Source organism: Schistocerca piceifrons, chromosome 6, assembly GCF_021461385.2.
Source record: "Schistocerca piceifrons isolate TAMUIC-IGC-003096 chromosome 6, iqSchPice1.1, whole genome shotgun sequence".
Classification (NCBI taxonomy): Eukaryota; Metazoa; Arthropoda; class Insecta; order Orthoptera; family Acrididae; genus Schistocerca; species Schistocerca piceifrons.
This window is the reverse complement of record NC_060143.1, coordinates 581,541,939-581,564,862: the sequence shown is the minus strand read 5'-3', so window position 1 is coordinate 581,564,862 and position 22,924 is coordinate 581,541,939. Positions and strand designations below refer to the sequence as shown.

Genomic DNA, 22,924 nt, shown 5'->3' with positions numbered 1-22,924 from the left:
GACCCGTATGTGATAACTGGGCGGACTAGTGAGTTATATATTACCGGTTTTGTTTTCCTTGTAACAAGGCTATTTCTGAGAAGTTTCATATTTGCGAAGTAAGCTCTGTTTCCTCCTTGTACTCTTTCCTTCATAGCCTTTCCAATACTGTTATCTTTTGTTATTAGAGCTCTCAAGAAGTTACAAGAGAACAGTCGTTTGGAACCTTTCCTATTGCTGTTTAGGTCTTTAGAGGTTCTCTGGCCTCTTATTGTGACATTACTATATACTTTGTTTTCTTTTCATTTACTATGAGGCCAATTTTTAAGGCTTCTGTTTCCATTGCCCGGTATGTTTCTTAGAGTGTATTGATATTTCTTCCTATTATAGTAATGCCATCAGGTTATGCACATATCTGGCTAGTTTTCATGAACGTGGTACCTCTTTTGTTGACTTTAATTACTACACTGTGTAGCACTATATTGAATAGGGTAGTGGAGAGACTATCAGTTTGCTTCACTTCTTTATTAAAGTCAATGCTTCCACTTGTTCTGCTTAGGACCTATGCTTTTGCTCTTGTCTCTGTCATTGTCATTCTGATTTGTCTTATTAGTTTAGCTCATATACCAACTTCTTACAGCACTCTGTACAGTTCTTGCCGGTTCATGCTGCCAAAGGCTTGTTTGAAGTTGATAAGGAGAATATGCAGTTGTATATTATACTCATAGAACTTTTCCATCATTTGTCCTATCACAAATATTTGATCAGTTGTTCCTTTGCCCGGTCGAAAGCTACACTATTGTTCCCGTACTATGTCTTCGGCACACTTCTCTACCCTTTCGTTTCATATAATTGTGATGATCTTATAAGCTGTGCTTAGGTGTATTATACCTTTATTGTTTTCACATGCTTAGTGTTACTTGGTATTTTTTTAGTTCATCAGGGATTTTCAGTTTGTCGGTATTCCAGTTCATCATCTTTCCCGTTCTGCTGCCATTTCTTAGCGACAGACTGATTTTATCACAAAGCGGTCTGAGTCACAATTTGGTCCTCTGCAGCTCCGTACATCAACAACTGACGTGTAGTGGCGCGCAATCACGAAACAAAAATGGTCATTCTTATCGACTACTCCATTGGCTGCAGACTTCTAACTACCCAGATGGATCCTTTTGTGTGGGAAGCAGGTACTTTTAATAATCACATTATTCCTTGCTGCGAATTGGCGTAGTAACTCTCCATTCTCATTGTTTTCTTCGTGTAGTGAATATTTTCCAGAAACTCCATATAGATATTTACTCCCCCCTATCTTTCATTAAAATCTGCTGTTACTAGCATCAGGTCATATTTAGGTACTGCGCACCATCATAGTCTTCATAGAACTGTTCTTTATATTCACTTTTTCCTCTGTCGGTGCATGTTCATTCGCTATTGATTTATTTCTAAATTTCCCTCTTAGTCTGAGTCTGCACATCCTTCCATTTATGGGTTCAAATTGTAACAATTACACAACAAACAGATTAACATAATCTATATTCCAATTTCCAAATAGGTAATCTCCTGGATATTCAGCCACAAATACGAGCAACTTATTAACTCACTGTGTCCGTTAAATTCTGTCAAAAACAATGGCTTTCAGTGTTTTGTAACAAGGTATGTCACTCATTAACAGGTAGAAGCTGCGTTTGCTTCCTAAGTCCGCAAAGAATACTAAAAATCACTTGCAACTACTGATATTCTACTCACTTTGATAAATATACTAATCATTTTTATATTGTTTTAAATGTGTTATGATTTAGGAACGCGTTGTCAGACAGTATTTACCCCGCGTGCTGTCTTATATGGAAAGCGAAATGTGGACAGCAGACATCAGATATAAAAAGAGATCAGACGTTTCGAAGTATGGTGGTATAGAAGGATGACTAGATCAGACAACTAATAAAGATGTGGTGAACTGTGTTAGGGAAAGAAAATCTTTATGGCACTAACTGAATAAAAAATGTTAATATCGTGCATTCCGAGGCGCCAGGTAGTACTTAATTTAAAAATGGTCCGGAGATTGGGGGGCGGGTGCTTTACAGTGAGACCAACGCTAGAGCCCGCGTAAATGGTTGTGGTTGTTTGTTTTTCAGAGAAGAAGAGTCTTGCACAGGGAAGGCTGGTGTGCAGGGCTGTAGCAAAACAATTTCCTTCAAAACAGCCATAGCTCAACTCCTTAGATAAAACAACTGCAGCCCAGGTGATCTTGATGCAATGGGTTTTAAGTTTATCACCAATAGCGATCTACAGGAGATGTTTCTGCAGTCACTCTGGCTAACATAAGATTGTTTAACATTGTAGTTGGGTTCTCATGCGAAATATATTCTATAAAACGAGTGTACATCGTGCAGTAACAACAATGTAGTAACCAGCACACATGCAGCATACGACATGAGGAATGCTAAATATGTAATAGACCACTGGAGGCAAAATTTACCCGAGAAAAGTAGGTTGGTGTGGAAGTCGCGGCAATTATGTTCGGTAAACAAGTTCCTATAAGTGTATTTATAAATGTTTTATTTGAGTTTCTAGTATTGTGCGTATGATGACATATTGAACTATGCAATCTGAAGGTCATGAGTAACGTTGTTTATGAGTTAGAAAACATAGCGTTAAACGAAAAAAAATGAAAATCTGTATCATTTTGTGCTCTTTGAGTTAATGGGGCGGTGAAGGCAGTCGCTGAAGTTCGAACATTTGCACTGACTAAGGCCGTGTCCTACGTGAGCGACAGAAGCGAGCGACAGTGCGCGACAGCTTCAGGCGACAAAACACAACTGCAGGTGTAGTTATGGAAATGTCCTAAGTGAGCGAGATCTGTGTCGCTGCCTGTCTCCCGTTGCAACTGGCGATGTGTTTGAGTTCAAACGTGTTTGAATCTTGTCACTGCAGCACGCGCGACACAGAGCGACAGCCACGTGTCTTCTCGGCAAAGCAGTGGAGTGGACGCGACGACAGCTATGAATTACTGAACATCCGATTTTAAGAAAACTATTCGGTGAAAATAATTGATTCTTGCGCAACCTATAGCTTGATATCCTTAAATGATAAAGGTCAGAATTTATTTTCGTTATTCGTCATAGTTACTGTGCTGCACGAAATTGAGCCATGGCTGCACGAAATTTTTAAGAATTTGCAGAGGTAAAATCACATTGTGTAGACTCTCCGTATAGTTCATTTAAGGCCATACATTATTGCGAATGAAATGTAACCAATATATCTAAATTATATTTAAAGTTGAGACGGGAATGATGTCTCTTTTCACTCTTGAGATATTGGTTGTTATATCCGCGGACGGGTCGCTCGCGTCGCGTCCTAGCCTTTCCGGCGCTTCGGGAATCAAGTGGTCGTAAAAATCGTCGTATCTCATAAAAGGTTCAAGATATCGAAACGACGATTTTTGGAAATGATAGCACGCAGAAAGGACTACTTTATGATATGATTAACAGTCGATACGTTTTTGTAAATGCGTGAGCAGAGCAAAAACAAGACTCCCTATAACTTATACCATGAGGTTTTGTCCAAATTTTCATACGCAAACAAAGGGAGGGGAACAGGTAAACGGGGTATCAAAGTGCCCAGCATGAGGTCTACTTTGGCATGAAAATATTTAGCTGCTTGAAAGTAACAGGGTAATGAACGAAAACTTAATTAATAAGCTGAGGAAGAATTGAAATATTTCACGAAAAGCTGCTTTAAATGAAGTGTCGAAAATATCATCTGTTGAAGACCTAGCTATTTTGCACTTAAAAAGATACATTGGTGCGGTATTTAAATGTCAAAATGACTTCCTTCGAATCAAGTACGTTAGGAAGGTAAACGAGGAGTCAGTAAGATCATGCTTTCTGAATAAAACTTGAAATTCAAAAATGGAAGAAATTAGTCAAATATTTTATGAAGTGATTTGTGTAAAAGAAATTAGTAGATCAGACAAACTTTCTACCTGCCTTTGAATGATGCTCGAAATCGTGAACAGAAAATGAGATACACCAAACGTTTCCCCAATATTTTTTATTTCATACTTTTAGACAAATTAGTACACAAAACGTTTGACTTTCTTTTTCAAAAATTTTGTAAGCTTTACTTTTACAGACTATTTAGAGACTATTTACAGACTGTTTAGAGTAATTGAAGCGCTTCGCCATAGCACTGACTGCTGATGAATTGCTTTCGCAACATCAAATATCTGTAAAATTTCATGGTTCATTGTAATTTATTAGGAATTAAATGTGGGTGATGTAGTGGGATAGGTGTGAAGATCAAGTTCTTTGGCAAGACCTTAAAAATATACTTAGTGATGCAGTGTAAACAGTATGTATGAAACTTAATATACAGAGTCGTAACTGAGTCAGTAAAAATATTAGGACAGAGGGGTATCGAACCCGTGTACTTTTACGCACACATATTCATGAACTGTATAAGCTACCCCTACACCACAGCTAGCTACTGCTCTGTGTTACCAATCGGTGTCCTTATGTTTGTATTTAGCGTAGCTAGTCATGTAATAGTCACTCCTCCGCATTTATTGGCTGTTAAAAGTTCTTGATCATGTAAAAAAACAAACATTCGTATTTAATTTATTGATGAGATAGTCGAATGCTCCTTTACTCATTCACGTTTATTCGAAGAACCTGTCTGGTGATCTTCGTACTTGACGATACTTTCGAAATTCTCCATGGGGATTCCTCCCTTTGTAAATTTCATGCCAGCATTCCTTTTCGCTTTATTTTCTTAAGTAAACCTAATTCTGTAGCCTTACTGTCGAGCTACAGTTTCTACAGGTTAAGGACGCCGTTTTATAGAAACATCTGGTTGGCTCTAAGCTGCCATCCTGTAGCGCGACATGGTCGCTCGCACGCAAGAAACCGCTTTGATGTGAAGAATTCGCCACATTGAGGAACCCCAACGGTTGCACCTGTCTCGTGGGTCAGGTTAAGACGCTGCTCTCCCGCTCGACTGCAGCCTTCGCCGTACAGCGATGCGTCCTTTCCACAGAGTTAGCGGCCAACAGCGGTGCGTATTGCTCTTTCATTGTCCTAGGGTGAGTACAACAGATAATTTGCGATGAAAAACGCAAAATTACTCGTCGCTTCTGCGTGTAATGACCTTCCTGGACAAAAAACATACATTTGAGATTTACATGACAAAAGATGAGTGAAAATTATTCTGAATATTTAATTAAAAAACCGAAAAAATATCAAGCGAATTTAGCAGGACAATCCTCTGCCACTCCAAGAAGCAACTGCGCTATGGCAGAGCTTCCAGACATGTTCTACAATGCTGCCAAGTCCCTGACGTCCTCGCACCGGGAATGAATATGTTTCCACGGCCGGTGTGTTTCTTGTGCGGGGTAGCAAGCCAGGAACGAAAGTTGTGCTTCAAACAAGCAGCGCAAAACAGCTGCGAAATTGAGACCTTCTTGAAATACGACAGAAATAACTATATGAGTTTTGCCAACCCAACAGCCATAAATTAAAAATAGGGGGTAGTAACTGGATGACCCTCATCATCGTAGCTGTCATTACTTTATTTAGATTTCAGTCTCGGAAATTTTAAAAAAGGGTTTACACACAGCCACCCAAAACAGCGTCTGGGTATACAGGGTGTTACAAAAAGGTACGGCCAAACTTTCAGGAAACATTCCTCACACACAAAGAAAGAAAATATGTTATGTGGACATGGGTCGGGAAACGCTTACTCTCCATTTTAGAGCTCATTTTATTACTTCTCTTCAAATCACATTAATCATGGAATGGAAACATACAGCAACAGAATGAAACAGCGTGACTTCAAACACTTTGTTACAGGAAATGTTCAAAATTTCCTCCGTTAGCGAGGATACATGCATCCACCCTCCGTCGCATGGAATCCCTGATGCGCTGATGCAGCCCTGGAGAATGGCGTATTGTATCACAGCCGCCCACAATACGAGCACGAAGAGTCTCTACATTTGGTACCGGGGTTGCGTAGACAAGAGCATTCAAATGCCCCCATAAATGAAAGTCAAGAGGGTTGAGGTCAGGAGAGCGTGGAGGCCATGGAATTGGTCTGCCTCTACCAATCCGTCGGTCACCGAATCTCTTATTGAGAAGCGTACGAACACTTCGACTGAAATGTGCAGGAGCTCCATCGTGCATGAACCACATGTTGTGTCGTACTTGTAAAGGCACGTGTTGTAGCAGCACAGGTAGAGTATCCCCTATGAAATCATGGCGGTGAATCGAGGAAGTACAGTACATACTGACGAAACTAAAATGAGCTCTAACATGGAAATTAAGCGTTTCCGGACAAATGTCCACATAACATCTTCTCTTTATTTGTGTGTGAAGAATTTTTCCTGAAAGTTTGGCCGTACCTTTTTGTAACACCCTGTATACAAATGTGACGGTGCAGATGGGTAGATGGTGCTGGAATATGTGGATGCTCTCCACTTTCTCCTGGTTCATTACGTCACAGTGTGCACTTCCTCTTGATTAATTACGTCGCACTACCAAGGTACTTAAACAGGGGTCGCTGTCAGCCAGAATAAAAATCAAAATTAATTTGTGCCGTTGAAAGAGTCGCTCAATAACGTATGAGCATCATCAGCGCCTACAACACAGCTCCATTACTTCCTAGTTAATCACAGCAACAGTGAGTATGCTTATATGTTTCTGTAGGCGATTTCATCTCTTTGTAGCTGGCAGTAGTCTGATTTCTGTGGCGGTAAAGGCGATAAACAAGGGTAACAGGCTATCACACAATCATATCTCATTTGTACACCCTCATCACTTTTGGCCACCCCGTTCTCCATCGTGGATTTATCATAAATTATGAGCCCCCACGCAGTAACGTTACTTGTAACTTCCTGGCAGATTAAAACTGTGTGCCCGACCGAGACTCGAACTGAATTCGAGTTCGAGTCTCGGTCGGGCACACAGTTTTAATCTGCCAGGAAGTTTCGTATCAGCGCACACTCCGCTGCAGAGTGAGAATCTCATTATGGAAACGTTACTTGTAGTCTTATTATCTTCAGAAATTAATTAGTCTTATTATCTTCAGAAATTAATCTGGCCATTCCCTGCAGATCTCAGATGTCTGTCTTACGCAACTGGTATCCTGCTGAAAATAATTACCATGTCTCGCGTCCCTTTTTCCGCTACGACCTCTATCATCCACATTAAAATCAGGATGGTTCCGTCAAACCAATAAATCGAAAATCGGAGTGTGATTTGTTAAAAGTAGAATCTGATTTGAATTTCATTGATACTGCAAAGTTAGAACCTTTTTATCATGGCGAAGTAACTGAAGTTGAGGTCTAAAGGGAGAAGGCCATCCAAGTCAGGGAATGCTAGAAACTCCCTTTAAATCAGTGCAAATGCCAAGTGGCAATGTAGGGACACCAAATTGGATGCAATTACTGTTTGTCGAACTTGAATCGCGTCATAAAGAACTGAACAGTAAGACTGAATCTAGTAGTAAAGAACTTAGGGGTAGTAAAGAACTACACAGTAAGACTGAATATAGTAATAAAGAACTAAACAATAAAATGGAATTCAATAGGAAACAAGTAAGATTGAGTCTAGTAATAAAGCATTAAAGGCTGAAATGATTTCAAAACTCAGTAGTTCAAATTATAAAATTGATGATAACGCCATGATCTGCAAATCAAAGTAGGGCAACAGCTAAATAAACTGCTTAATACATTAAAAACCGAATTTGACAAAGTTCGTAAAGATTTCACAGACGCAGATGAACTTGTGGAACGGAAGTTGTCAGAAGGAATAGAATCCAAACATTGGTATAATCGATTTGAGGAAGTAAATATTAACATAAATGCTTGTCAGAAAGATATTAAGAAAATAAATGCTGATTGTTTGAAATTATGTGGCGATGTGGACAAAAGATGCGCTGACAGAGTAGAAGCAGTAGAACTACAAGTGGAACAACTAAATACTACCTCTGGTAGTTCTAGTAATGCTATTGTACAGCATATGGCTTCAGTTGACGCCACTTTCATCGGATGTCGTCAGTTTTCACGTTTTGATCCAGACGAACAATTTCACCCATTAGAGTTCTGCAATGATTTTGAACATGTTTTACGTAATGCATGGTGAGAGCTAGAGAAAATTTCCTTCATAAGAAGTCATTTGTCATGAGATGCTTTGCGCTGGTCAGCTGACGTAGTGATAAGAAGCAAAACTCTTTCTGAAATTAAATCTGCATTTCTTAATGAGTACTGCTCACACAGTAAATAAAACGATGTTTGAAGAGAGTTTTGGAGTGGTGGAAAGTTTGCTCCTGGGCGTGAGTCAGGAAAAGATTTCTCTAGGAAGTGGGGTCCACGGCTGTCACATGTGATGAAGCCGGAAATGATTGTCATGAGACTAGAAGGTAAGTTGCCTTGGTACTGGCAGAAAAGAATCATTTTCGCACCTAGGGATGACGTGGATGGGTTCACTGAGTAGAAAGAGTTGCTGACGAGCAGACGCAAAATAATACCAGGTCTTTTAACGACCACGTAAACAACGACGGTGACGACAGGAATGTCGGAAGTGTGGAGATTCGGAATAAAAGGTCTAATTATTATAATCAAGGCCGTGGTAGAGGCAGAGGGGGTAGACAGTCAACACGCTGTCGCGACAGTTATTATGACGAAACCAGAAATGTAAATACACTCCTGGAAATTGAAATAAGAACACAGTGAATTCATTGTCCCAGGAACGGGAAACTTTATTGACACATTCCTGGGGTCAGATACATCACATGATCACACTGACAGAACCACAGGCACATAGACACAGGCAACAGAGCATGCACAATGTCGGCACTAGTACAGTGTATATCCACCTTTCGCAGCAATGCAGGCTGCTATTCTCCCATGGAGACGATCGTAGAGATGCTGGATGTAGTCCTGTGGAACGGCTGGCCATGCCATTTCCACCTGGCGCCTCAGTTGGACCAGCGTTCGTGCTGGACGTGCAGACCGCGTGAGACGACGCTTCATCCAGTCCCAAACATGCTCAATGGGGGACAGATCCGGAGATCTTGCTGGCCAGGGTAGTTGACTTACACCTTCTAGAGCACGTTGGGTGGCACGGGATACATGCGGACGTGCATTGTCCTGTTGGAACAGCAAGTTCCCTTGCCGGTCTAGGAATGGTAGAACGATGGGTTCGATGACGGTTTGGATGTACCGTGCACTATTCAGTGTCCCCTCGACGATCACCAGTGGTGTACGGCCAGTGTAGGAGATCGCTCCCCACACCATGATGCCGGGTGTTGGCCCTGTGTGCCTCGGTCGTATGCAGTCCTGATTGTGGCGCTCACCTGCACGGCGCCAAACACGCATACGACCATCATTGGCACCAAGGCAGAAGCGACTCTCATCGCTGAAGACGACACGTCTCCATTCGTCCCTCCATTCACGCCTGTCGCGACACCACTGGAGGCGGGCTCCACGATGTTGGGGCGTGAGCGGAAGACGGCCTAACGGTGTGCGGGACCGTAGCCCAGCTTCATGGAGACGGTTGCGAATGGTCCTCGCCGATACCCCAGGAGCAACAGTGTCCCTAATTTGCTGGAAAGTGGCGGTGCGGTCAACCTACGGCACTGCACAGGATCCTACGGTCTTGGCGTGCATCCGTGCGTCGCTGCGGTTCGGTCCCAGGTCGACGGGCACGTGCACCTTCCGCCGACCACTGGCGACAACATCGATGTACTGTGGAGACCTCACGCCCCACGTGTTGAGCAATTCGGCGGTACGTCCACCCGGCCCCCCGCATGCCCACTATACGCCCTCGCTCAAAGTCCGTCAACTGCACATACGGTTCACGTCCACGCTGTCGCGGCATGCTACCAGTGTTAAAGACTGCGATGGAGCTCCGTATGCCACGGCAAACTGGCTGACACTGACGGCGGCGGTGCACAAATGCTGCGCAGCTAGTGCCATTCGACGGCCAACACCGCGGTTCCTGGTGTGTCCGCTGTGCCGTGCGTGTGATCATTGCTTGTACAGCCCTCTCGCAGTGTCCGGAGCAAGTATGGTGGGTCTGACGCACCGGTGTCAATGTGTTCTTTTTTCCATTTCCAGGAGTGTAATATGCCGTTGAGACAAGACGGACAGCAAAATGCTATCTGCTTCTGTAAGCAACATCGGGCCCGGTTGTTACTTGGATGGGTGACCCGCCTGGGAACACCGGGAACTTAAAGGTATCTTTCATCTGTACCAATGAAATTGTTAACTTGTAAATAAAAGTTTACTACGTTACAAAGAGAAACGCGATGATGGCTCACTTCATTTTTTCCTTTCTATGTCGCTGGCCCTGCCAGCCCTCTTTCCATACTACCTTCCTGTCGTGACAAAGATGCCAAGCATTTTAAACTACTGTAATAAACGTAAGATACGAAATTGCAATAATAAACTCAATCTCAGGAAGAATGTGCGAAGGAAGATCGGCAGCAAGTCTTTGAAAATTACAAAACAGATTGAATCGACAGATATGTTCTGAAATACGTCAGGGCCTATTGCTTTGTAGCAGTGTACAACTGCAATTCGGAAACAAAAATTTATCTTTCGTCGTTAGAAAAGATGGCCCTCTCGCAGATATTTCTCAAGCTTGTGCTGTCATATGTTGGTAGATCGCCTAAATTCATATGATCTGATGCAGAGTGTGTTTTCCCGACTAGGGTGCAGGGGAACAGTAGCAAAGCCATAGACAATATTTTTATTCATTCTTCATTACTAGATGGGCATTCTGTTAGTAAAAGGGTGAATGGCCTTTAAGACCATGATGCACATATTTTAACATTAAAAGGCTTGGGTACCCAAACAAACGTCACAGATAAATTACAAACTATGTAGGAAAGTTAATCCAACAGGAATAGAGAGTTTTTTAAACATAGTAAAGGAACAAGAGTGGCAGGGTGTTTATAGTGCAGATAACATGGATGACTAATATAATGATTTCCCTAACACATTTCTCATGCTCTTTGATAGTTGCTTTCCATTAGAACGTTCTAAACGGGGTGCTAACAGTAAAAGGCAGCCCGTGTGGCTGACTAGTGGTATAAGGATATCATGAAGAACGAAGTGGGAATTATATCAAAATGTTAGAAATAGTCACAATCAAGCTACAGTAGCCCATTACAAACAGCACTGTAAGGTGCTTATAAATGTTGTTAGGAAGGTAAAGAGTATGTGGTATGCAAATGGAATAGCTAATTCACAGGATAAAATTATAACTATATGGTCAGTTGTGAAGGAAGTGTCTGGTTTGTAGCACAAGATCGACGATATAAAGTCCGTTAGTAGTAAAAATATTTCTGTTACAGGTACATCAGATATATGTACAGTATTTAACAATCATTTTCTGAACATTGCTGGTGAATTAAGTAAAAAGTTAAGTTTCTACAGGGAATCATATAACTCTCTTGGCAAATGCCTTTCCGAGATTGGTGTCTGAAATATTCCTCTGTGATATAGACAAGGGGCAGATTGGGTCAATAATTAAATCACGGAAGACTAAGGAGTCTCATGGATATGATGGAGTGTCTAGCGGAATGTTAAAGTACGGTGATGCACATGTTAGCCCTGTATTTAGCCATATTTGTAATTTTTAGTTTAGGAATGGACAGTTTCCTGAACCATTAAAGCACTCAGTAGTAAAGCCGCTTTATAAAGAGGGAGAAAGAGATAATTTAGATAATTTTAGACCTACGTCTATGCCATCAGTGTTTGCTAGCGTTATTCAAAAGGCTTTGTATGTAAGGATAATTGATCATTTTGTATCACACGATCTGCTATCAAATGTACAGTTCGTCTTGAGAAGTTGTTTAATAACTTAAAATGCTATATTCTCTTTTCTTTGTGAGATACTGGATGGGTTAAACAAAAGGTTTCGAGCGCAGGGTTTTTTTTTATTTAACTAAGGCGTTTGATTGTTTCGATCACAAAATATTGCTCCAGAAGTTGGACCATTACAGAGTACGGGGAGTAGCTCACAACTGGTTCACCTCTTACTTTAGCAACAGACAGCAAAAGGTCTTTGTTGACAGTGTTCCATTTCCTACTACTTATGATTACCCATGAGTGATAATTATTGTTATTAACCCGGCATCCCATAAATACACAGACAATAGAAGTATTTTAGACCTTGTAGTTATAATCAGGTCTGACGTGATCGACAGTGTGAGTATAGAACGAGGGATTAATGATCATGATATCGTAATAGCGACGATGGTTATCAATGTTCAGAAATCCATCAAGGAAGGAGACTCCCTACGCCGGCTGAAGCACATAATTTGTGTCAGGCAATGAACGGCCATCGTTTAGTCAGTATGAGGGACGTGGAGGAATTAAGAGCCAACGAATTGCAAATCGCGTGTGTGTGTGGCCAATAAGTGAATTAACTACGCCGTCGTTTAATAACAATACTGAGAAAGTACTGAGGAAACAGAGATTGTTGCTCTATCTCTCTCTTCAAAAAATATCGCGGAAATGTCGAAAGGAAAATTTTAATGACCCGTTACTACGTCCACAAAAACATCAATGCGCGGAGCATATGACACCTCCCAACGTCAAACGTTAACGAAAAATCTTCCCGAAACCCGAGAAAATTCTGGTGTTACGTAAAATCAATAGTCGGATCGCAGACATCTATTCAGTCACTCGTCTACTAGCCCCTGTGGGTAAACAGAAGGTAGTAAAATGAAATCTGAAGTTTTCAGTTCCGGTTGTAAAAGATCATTCACGCGGAAGGACCGCCTAGAAGGACCTGGTATCATTGTTTGACTCTCCCACTGTCCATGTGTGGAAGACCAGTAACTAGGCATCCCTTTCATTGGAAACCAACTGAAAGACTTGAAAGCAATTAAATTTCCAGGTTCAGACGGAATCCCAGTTCGGCATTGCCCCCGTACTCAGCTTGGGTGTATCGTGAATCTCAGCCAGCGCAAAGTCCCAAGCTACTGCATACCAGCGGAAGTGACTCCCGCATATGAGAAGAGTAAAAGACACCAATATTTTGACGTCGTTGTGCTGGTAAATTCTTGAGAACATGTTAACTTCGAATAAAATAAAATTCCTTTTGACAAAAAATATTACGTCCAAAAATCAGCACGGTCGTGTGAAACTCAGTTCGTCCTTTTCTCACACGACAGGGGGCATTCATTCTGGACAGCGTTTGACACTATGCGCCAATGTAGACTGTTAGAGGTTCGAGAATACGGAATTGGTTCTCCGATATGCGAGTGGCACGAAGAGTTTCTAGCTACTAGACCCTTATTCGTGGTCTTGCACGACGAAGGTTCGTCAGAGACATATTCCTATGGACCGCTCTTGTTTTCTATATACACAAAAGACCTGACAGATGGGCTGGGCAGCAATCTCCGAGTATCTGCTGATGACTCTGTAGTGCGAGGGAAAAAGTCGTCGTTGAAAGACCGCGACAGAACTCCTGTTCGGTGTGATGGCTAATGGTTCAAATGGCTCTGAGCACTATGGGACTTAACATCTGAGGTCATCAGTCCCCTAGAACTTAGAACTACTTAAACCTAACTAACCTAAGGACATCACACATATCCATGCCCGAGGTAGGATTCGAACCTGCGGCCGTAGCAGCAGCGCGGTTCCAAACTAGAACCGCTGGTGTGATGAATGGCAGCTTGGTCCGAACGTGCAAAAAGGTAATATAATGGAGATGAGCAGCTAAACCAACCCTGTAGTGTCCATTTAGCATATTAGTGGCGCGATCACTGACAAAGTCACGTCGATTAAATATCCAGGCGTAACTTTGCAAAGTGATATGAAATCTAATGAATCCATACGGTCGACTGCAGACAAGAGGAATACTCTACTTCGGTTTATTCTGAAAATTCTAGGAATGTGTGGCTGACCTATAACGGAGACCGCCTGTAGCTCACTTACGCATCGCATTCTTGAACACTTCTCTTGTGTTTGGGGTCACCACCAGGTCGGATTAAAGAAAGACATCGAAACAATTCAGAAATGCGCTCCTAGATTTGTTACCGGTAGGTTCGATCAACTCCTGAGAATTAAATAAATACTCCACGAACTCAAAATACGTATTCCTGTAGGCAAAACGACGTTCTTTGCGCGAAACACTATTGAGGAAGTTTAGAGACAGGAATCTGTGACTGGATACAGAACGGTTCTACTGACACTAACGTACAGCACTTACAACGACGTCGAAGACAATATAAGCGAATTTAGTGGACGCCTGGATGCATATCGATAGTCCTTTCTACCTCGCTCCATCCGCGAGTGAAACACGAGAGCAAGTGACTACCAGTGATACAACGTACCCTCCTGCGTGCACCGTAAAGGGCTCTGCGGACGAAGACGTAGAAGACGTGTACACCAAAACCACTGAATTCCAAGTCAGACACTTTCTTTACCATCGAGCCATACTTTCAGCTCGTACAGCGAATAAAACACTTTTCACTTTTCTCTTTAAGTTAAAGTGGTCACAGTCCATGTGGAACTTAATTTTGGTCATCAGGCGCAAGCATTATCAAGGAGAAAACTCACCAGAGTGTGAGTGTAATAATTCTAAAAATTTAAAAAATTATGCGATTATGTATTGCGCAGAAGCACAGACTATATTTGTGAATTTAGAATACTTGTAACATAACCTTAATATTGCTTTTACACAAAGAGAATAATAAACTATTGAGTCACTTATAGATTTGAATCCAATACTGACTCGTTTAATTGGTTTACATCACAATTACTGAGCTGTTATAATTCAACAAAACTTTACAGCATGTAGAAGACAATTTTTATCCAAGTATAGTAATATTTTAAAGATGCAAGTACATTTTACTACTTACAATTAATATGATACGACGTCTTGGTGCTTTTATGAGCCACTGGCAAGGCTTACTACCAATAGTAAACTCTCCTGAAGTACCGGACAGAACAATTTCACATGCTGACACTGCAGTGCAGGCAGTGGCGCTCGTGAGACTGTATCCTTCACGACAGGAACAGACAGTTTCATATCCAACAGTTTCACATATCTGTGAGCAGTTGCCATTATTTACCACACAACGGTCTTCCTGGAGTATTTCTGAAACAGGAGACAGTCATTCTGAAACAACACAGACATACTCGGCCACGAAACTCAGATGAATACCAGACATTCAGTTTCCTGGAAGTTGTTGAACTGTGAACATGCTGTATGAGACTAGTATTGTACCTAATATTTCATGTAAGCTATAAACATTTACCAGTGTTATAAATAGAATATTAATAAAATATTTCTTAAAATGTATTAAAATATTTCTAAACCTATATGATAATTATCACCTGCGAAAACATACATTTTACTAAACAATTATAAATCAAATTGTTAACATTAACTTTGACACACCTAAAAAACGAGGTACCTTCCAAACATATTTCAGGTCACAACGTTTCAAATATTTCTTCTGTTCAATTCTTCGTTTCAAATATTTAATAAATAAAATGACACAGGGGTAGTCTTATAACTACTTCAACATCGTAAGAAAATGCTTCATAAAAGGAAATCCAGTACAGAAAAGCTAATCAATTCCAAAACAAGAAAAGTGATAAACTCTCTAAGGTCTACCAGTATAATAAAAGTACAAGACTTCTTTTACGTCGGCATATATATGTAATTTCATTAAGAAAGTCGCTTGTGGATTAGGAAGTATTAACTTTGCTTGAAGTTCATCTGCTCTGCAGTATCTATGAGCAAAACAGGCTGAAATGTTGTATTTCCTTTCACCTGGGGCATGAAATACCAGGGAGCGTGATAAGAAAGGGGACGCAGAGAGAGAAAGAGAGAGAGAGAGAGAGAGAGAGAGAGAAGAGCAAAGAAATTCACGCATCGTCTACTGTATTGAGCAGATGACTGTCGAAGACTGCAAGCGAAATGTTGGTTTAATCAATTCTGCAAGATTAGTATAATGAGTCAGATAGTCAACAGTAGTGAATCTGTGTATAAGACAGTGTACTGTGTGACTTTATGGGAAACACAAAGTAATGGTGGTATGTGCCCATTTAAGTGTGGGCAGTGTAACTGGTTGGGCGATAGTGCTCTGTGAGCTCAATCTTCAGCGGTGATATGTTTTAAATGCAGAAAGGCTGGGCATTAATCCAGGGAATCTAAAATCCTACAACGTTGTGGAAGAATATATGTATTTTGCTTATTAGAAGAAGTCTTACAATATCCTTAAATAACAAAGGAGAATTTGATTCACTTGGAGGGGTGATTGTAATTATAAGATTATAGAAAAGTAAGACGAAGGACTGTTGAGTGGATATACAGTAGGTGAGGTGCATGGTAATCAGTCCAGACATCATAAGGACGTCACATGACATGGAGACCAGAAACTTGAAATTATTAATCTGCAGTCCGAGTCTACGCTAACAGTGGTCCTCCATAGCCACATAATAATAGTTAAGCTACCTTGGCTAGTGTTCCAGCATCACACTTCCACGCCCATTTCACAACCTGTGCAGAGGTGGATAAGTGAGCTTCCTGGCACAGCACTGTGCAACACCACAGTGCACCACAGTGGTCAGATGAATTTCCTTATGCCACGGCCAAACTCTGCTCTTCCTCCGTCACCTATGTGACCGAATCCAAGGGCCTATCGCAATTAAGACTGCCGTTAGACCTGATGGTAGTGGGGCTCTAGCCATTGCCAGCAAGAGGGGATCACGTCCAGGGCGACACGATCTAGTCTCTGGACGTCTTCTAGCAGTTCTGCACGCGCCTCGCTGACAACTGGGAGAGACCGGCTTCCCAGCACGTGCAGCTGCTGTCCGCTGTACACGTGACGTCAGTCCTGTACCGCTGCCACTTCGCTCGGGCAGCACCCAGCCCCCGTGCATACTCACACTTCCAACTGGCCCGAGCTTTGCCCAGGTAGCAACTGATGCTCGGAGATCTACGCACACCAGTGAGTCGCTGCCATCAATCTCTGCATCGGCGTCTTACCAAATAAAGAATGTTACTGCTAACTGAGCCCTCCTGATTTCGTGACCACAAAGGAGCCGGAAGTACACAGTGCCACACTGAGACAAACATCCTGGCATTTAACAGTAACTGCACCTCTGACTTCCTTACACTTGGTGGCAGAAGAACGCCAGTGACGACATGCACCATTGCTGAACAGCAACCAGCATCGTCATCTCAACGTGACCTGTGAGAACCAAGTATTTTTTTCCCATGCTATTCTGTGGACATTGTCTAATAACATGGATTGGACCGTTGATTGTGAGGTGTGACTTGTGAAGGTGCACCCAGTGAGCGACTTAAGTGACTTTATGGTGAAGCTAATGAAACTGACCTTGGTTTTTGCCAAGTTAGGTGTGGCAAGTGTAATTAGTTGGACTAAATTGCTCCATGAAGCCAATCTTCGGTGGTAATCTGAAGGCCAGGGCATTAAGTCAGGGAATGTAAGGCATGCATGTGGTTAACGCTCGGGATTAAGGACCAGAAGTTTTATAATGAAGGATGGAACATTGTTATTGCTGTTACGTCCTTTCCTGTCGTATTTACAATGAGCAAACCAGACATATGGAGGGCTACCACCAGGGCCGGCCTTAGCCATCCAGGTGCCCCGGGCGAGTCGTCCAGTTGGCGCCCTTTATTGTATAAATAGCGAACCTGGCAGTGCTTTGCAACACGGTATTTGACTGTTTTCTAGAAATCGTCTTAAGTGGTTATGATCATAACATGGTTTTTTCCATCGTAAATTTGAGTATTTTATTTTTTTAAATGGAAATGAAATCCAAATAATCTGAAAGCCCGCTAAGACGCTCCATGTGAGTCTTGTGTAGCCTGTGACGTCAGTCCAGCATGCTGCTGTCGCTGCCGTAACAGTCAGTATAGCAGTGATATATTGTTTGGGCATTCACGTTTTGGGAAATTGCGTAGTACTGCACTTTACATCTACAACAACTCCAGAAAATTGTTTTTGCGTGTTCCAAACAAAGAAAAGATGCGTAAAATGTGGTTGAAACAGGCTCGTATATCCCAAATATTTCTTTTCTTTTCTGAAGCACCCCTGTACTAAAGCGAACAAAACAAAACAAAAATTATTCAAATTGGTCAAGCCATTTCTTTGTTTTGGTGAGACTAACACACAACAACTGATTTTTATATATAGGAGGTAATATGTATAACGAAAAAACACTAATTTTGAATTGGGTACCATATTTTTATTGAATTTAATACAACTGTAAGCCATAAACCTATATTTTCTGTCAGTCATCTGAACACAAAACATATTACGCCTAATGAACAACAATTATAAACGACTGAAATTTTACTTTTCACGCTTTTCTGTCGGCAAAGTCTCTGATCAGATTAGCAAAGTCCAGGTTTTCTGCAACTTCATTTTCAATGGACAGTGAGGCCAAACTGGTTAGTCTTGTTTGAGACATTGTAGACCGCAAGTACGTTTTTATCAACTTCAGTTTGGAAAAACTGCGTTCGCCGCTTGTGACAGTCACTGGTATTGTTAGCAAAATACGTAACGTTATCCAGATGTTGGGATATAACTCTTGAAGATTATGCTTTTTTATGAAGTTTAAGGCTTCAATAGGCGTTGCCTGGCTGTCTTCGAGATAGTGTTGCAGGCCTAAAATTTCGTCGCACAGCAAATTTCCATCAATATCTGACTTCATGTTGACAGTTAACTTTTCTTGTAATTTAGAACAGCATTGTATTAGTTCTTCTTTATTTTGATTTTTTTAAATGTCAAACAAGAAACTCCACGTCGCAGAAAATTCTTGCATCTGTTCAAATCTTTCTTTCATGGATATGTGCACGGTGTCCAACAGTGCATTGAAAAACTCTGCTTTAAACTTCTTTTTTGGGTCAGTTATTTGATCATCAACAGCCTCTTCACCCGGCCTGCGTTTAATACGTCTTAATCGCATTTGTGGTTTAAATAATGGTTGCGTATCAAGATCCGAAGCCAGTTCAGTTGCTGTTACAATAGCTTGTTCGAAACCTGTTTGTCTATATGTTTCCAAATAAGAGCAACATTTGTCAAGGATTCCCATAAACTCGACAAAGTTGATTGTGGGTGACTGACTTGCTTTACTCACAACGTTAATTTGAAACAGAACATCATACCATGTCACGAGAGAAACAATGAAGCTGAAGTCTTTTAATTGTCCTCCTAGTGTTGTCGCTTCGTGTGACACCGCAGCATCGCTTTGTTCAATAGCATCGGCCAAGGAAACCAAAGCGTCACGCATTTCGCATAATTGATAACGAACCGCTTTGACGCTATCAATTCGAGCTTCCCAGCGTGTGTCACTTACATTTTTCAGGGTGTATATCTTCAAATGGTCGGTCAAAATTTTCCATCTATTTACCGATCCAGCAAATAGATTAAACATTTTTTGTAACGTTCCGAACAGTGTCACGGATTTTACTGATGATTTTGCCGCATCACACAATACCAGATTATAACTATGGCATCCACATGGCACAAAAAAAGCTAGTGGATTTAACTTCTTAATTCTGTTCTGGACGCTTTTATTTTTCCCCTTCATGTTCGCGCCGTTATCGTAGCCCTGTCCTCTGCAGTCATTAATGTTAAGGTCAAGATCACTCAATGTTTTTAAAATGCTTTCTGTGGGGCCTTCACCGGTTGTATCATCTATTTGCAGAAATGAGATGAAATGTTCTTTTACACTTACGCCATCCTCTGTTATGTCGGCGCATCTTAAAGTTATCGAAAGTTGTTCTTTGTGGCTTATATCTGGAGTACAGTCAGCTATGATTGCATAATACTTTGAACCCTTTATGCGGGATACGATTGTAGACATAACGTGTGATGCCATGAGTTCTATTAATTCATTTTGTATATTTTTGCCGCAATAATGGTCAGCCAAATCACCATTCAATGCCAGTCTGACGTGCTCTTCCATGATTGGATCAAACTTTGCCAATAACTGTACAAGACCTAAGAATTTTCCATTATTTGGGGTAAATAATTTATCTGATAACCCTCTGAATGCCATATTATTTTCAGCCAAATAAAAGGAATGTGCATCAATCTTTGAAGCACAGTGCTCCATCGTAAACTTTCTTTAGAAATTAGCTTTTGTTCTTCCTTGTCAATAGTTAATCCAGCTTTAAACCTGATTTCAGCTTCAGTCCATTGAGTAAATGCTTTTTTGTGGTTAGGACTATTTTCATGCAGTTTCAGAGCTTCACTTAAATGTTTCCAATTTCTGAAACCCACAGTGGTAGTCAAATTAGTAGTTGACTTTAAATCAAACAGTCGACAACAAAAGCAAAAGACACTGTCGTTTGATACAGAATAAACTAGCCACCGTCGTCTGATAGTTTCTTCGTTTGATAGTTTTCTTGCGTAATGAGTTGAAGAGAAATCACGCCCATTTTCATCTTTTGGAAAGTTATTTAGACATACTTGTGAGGGTCCACATATTATAATGCGATCTATATCTCTGGCATTAAGTACTTTTGGCCACGTACCTACATCAGAAACATTGTATTCTTTTATTGCAAGAACGTTGATACTTTCATCGACCACAGATGTCATGTGTTGATTTTGACTTGGAGAAATATCAGAGGATTCATGCAAAGATGTACTGCGCTGGTCAATTTGATCACCTTCAATAGGTGATTGTATATTTTTTGTGTATAATTGTTCACAGTCTGAAGAAATATTTGCTGATACATGGACTTTTGATTCAATATCTGAAGTATTTGCCTTAGAATTTCCTTTAAGGTACTTATAAATATTCATGTGCTTTTTAGTTTCTTCAAGAACTTTTTCTTTTTCAGCTTTTCTTTTCCGATTTTCTGAACCAGAAAGCTTTTTTTTAATCATTTCCTTCTCTTCTGGCATGATTTAATAATTTGACAAATTATTGCTTGGACACTGCTCTATTTCGCGACCACAATATTCGATCTATAACAAATGAAGAAATTCACCTATCAGTAGACGTAACTAGAAAAAAAACCTGAACTGAAAGATAAAAATGTTTTTCGCACCTACCAGAAAATTAAAATGTTGACACAGTCACGACACTCGTTTCACTCACAATTATTCAGCCGCGAAAACATGACCGCTGCCTCCGACTCTTACTGACAATTACTGACATGCGGGTGCAAATCGTAGCGCTGCCAACACATGCAGTCTAACAAACATTGTGTGGCGCTGTATTATTTCCGTAAGCTAGGGGAGAATTCTCTACGAATGCAGTGCACGCATTGCATGATCTATTAATTAATGTACATGAGTCACTAAGTCACAAATATTCGATATAAATACATTCGTATTAATTAAATCATGTATATTTCACAGTCTGTATTTTCTTTTATTTGGAGCGACCGGTAGTTTCTGTTGTAAACGAGAGATGGTGCGGCTGCATGGGCTCTTCCTTGTTGCGGTTCTTGAAACAAATAAGAGAGGCGCTTTGGTAGAGCCCGTGCTAGCCCGCGTCAAACATGGATGGTTGCAGACAATACGAAGATTGCATTCAGCATGATTTCTCTTCTGCTACCCCGAATTCATCACGCATTCGTGAGATTAGCGACGTATGTTGAATGAGACTGAATAATATTTTAGTTTCGCGAAATGGGTGATTGTAAATTGTAATTTTTTTTTTTTTTTTACATGCGTTTAGTACGTGGCGCCCCTTGGGCCCCGGCGCCCTGGGCGACCGCCCGAGTCGCCCCACCCTAAAGCCGGCGCTGGCTACCACCATGGAAGCATTTAAGCCTTTGCTAGGGCGTATGACACAAATGCTGCCAGTTAAAAGGGACTTGCATGATGAGTTTGATGCATTAAGAGAGGAGACGTCTTCATGTTTTATGTCAGCACCGTCCTAGCTGCCCATACTGTTACTGCAGTTTCTCCTCCAGTGACCTAAGTGCGCGATAACAGGGGGATTCTTACCGCTGACGTCAGATGTTCTAAATACGTAGAGTCAGGCCTCGCACAGCGTGGTTGCCGACAGCTGCAGTGTAGGAAATGTGGAAGACTGAGGCACTGGGGACGAGTTTGTAGTCAGAGCAGGGAGCGTGATACAAGGGCACGGAATGGAATGATAAACTGCTGTTACATGACAATGGGAACTCTAGGACCGCCAAGCAGCGGCTCCAGTGCATGACTAAAACGTGTCCATAGCTGGAAACTGCCTTAACTGAATTAGTGGATGAAAGAAAACAGAAGTTATTGAACATATGTCTGGGAAGTTTGAAATTCATAGAAAAGAAGCGGTTAAGCCCACCATGATGTCCGGCCGCCGTGACCGAGTGGTTATAGGCGCTTCAGTTCGGAACCGCGCTGCTGCTACGGTCGCACGATCGAATCCTGCTTCGGCCATGGATGTGTGTGATGTCCTTAGGTTACCTATGTTTAAGTAGTTCTGGGCCACGGGCCTGATGACCTCAGATGTTAAGTCCCATCGTGCTTAGAGCCATTTGAACCATTTGAACCACCATGATGTACGTTACGTCGAGATGTTGATCGAGGCTTGGATTCGCTTTGCCGATATTGGATTTTCAGGTAGGGGCAAAGCGTTACCAGGGATGTTTGGACTCATATACACGATAGTTACTGTGATACTGTAGGGTTTGGTTGCGTAAGTGAACATCGTACTGAAATTGACCTTGGACAACGTATACTGAATCTTGAAGGGACAGCACGTCATGTAGGGGAAACAATTTTCAGCGTCACGCTGCTGGAAGGTTCGTGCATCGCTAAAGGTATACCAACCACGCAGTATGGAAGGCAACTAAGGATTAGTTTGTGTAGTGAAATACTGCAAGATACTGGAAAACTATTGTGGGAAAGCATAGGGGCTGATTTGTTGGGTAACATATGTTATAAGTAGTTTTGCCACTGAAAGAGTATGATGAATGGGATAAAGCGTGGTGTTATC

At 41.4% G+C, this 22,924-nt stretch overlaps 1 protein-coding gene across 2 annotated transcripts in view; it reads right to left on the bottom strand.

Moving 5' to 3' along the window:
• LOC124803052 overlaps positions 1 to 22,924 on the bottom strand; it is a 594,138-nt gene that overhangs the window by 425,570 nt on the left and 145,644 nt on the right. For both annotated transcript variants that reach the window (XM_047264177.1, XM_047264178.1), the window contains exon 6: positions 14,848 to 15,086. In XM_047264177.1, the coding sequence (XP_047120133.1) occupies positions 14,848 to 15,086 (239 nt within the window). The remainder of the gene's footprint in view (positions 1 to 14,847; positions 15,087 to 22,924) is intronic.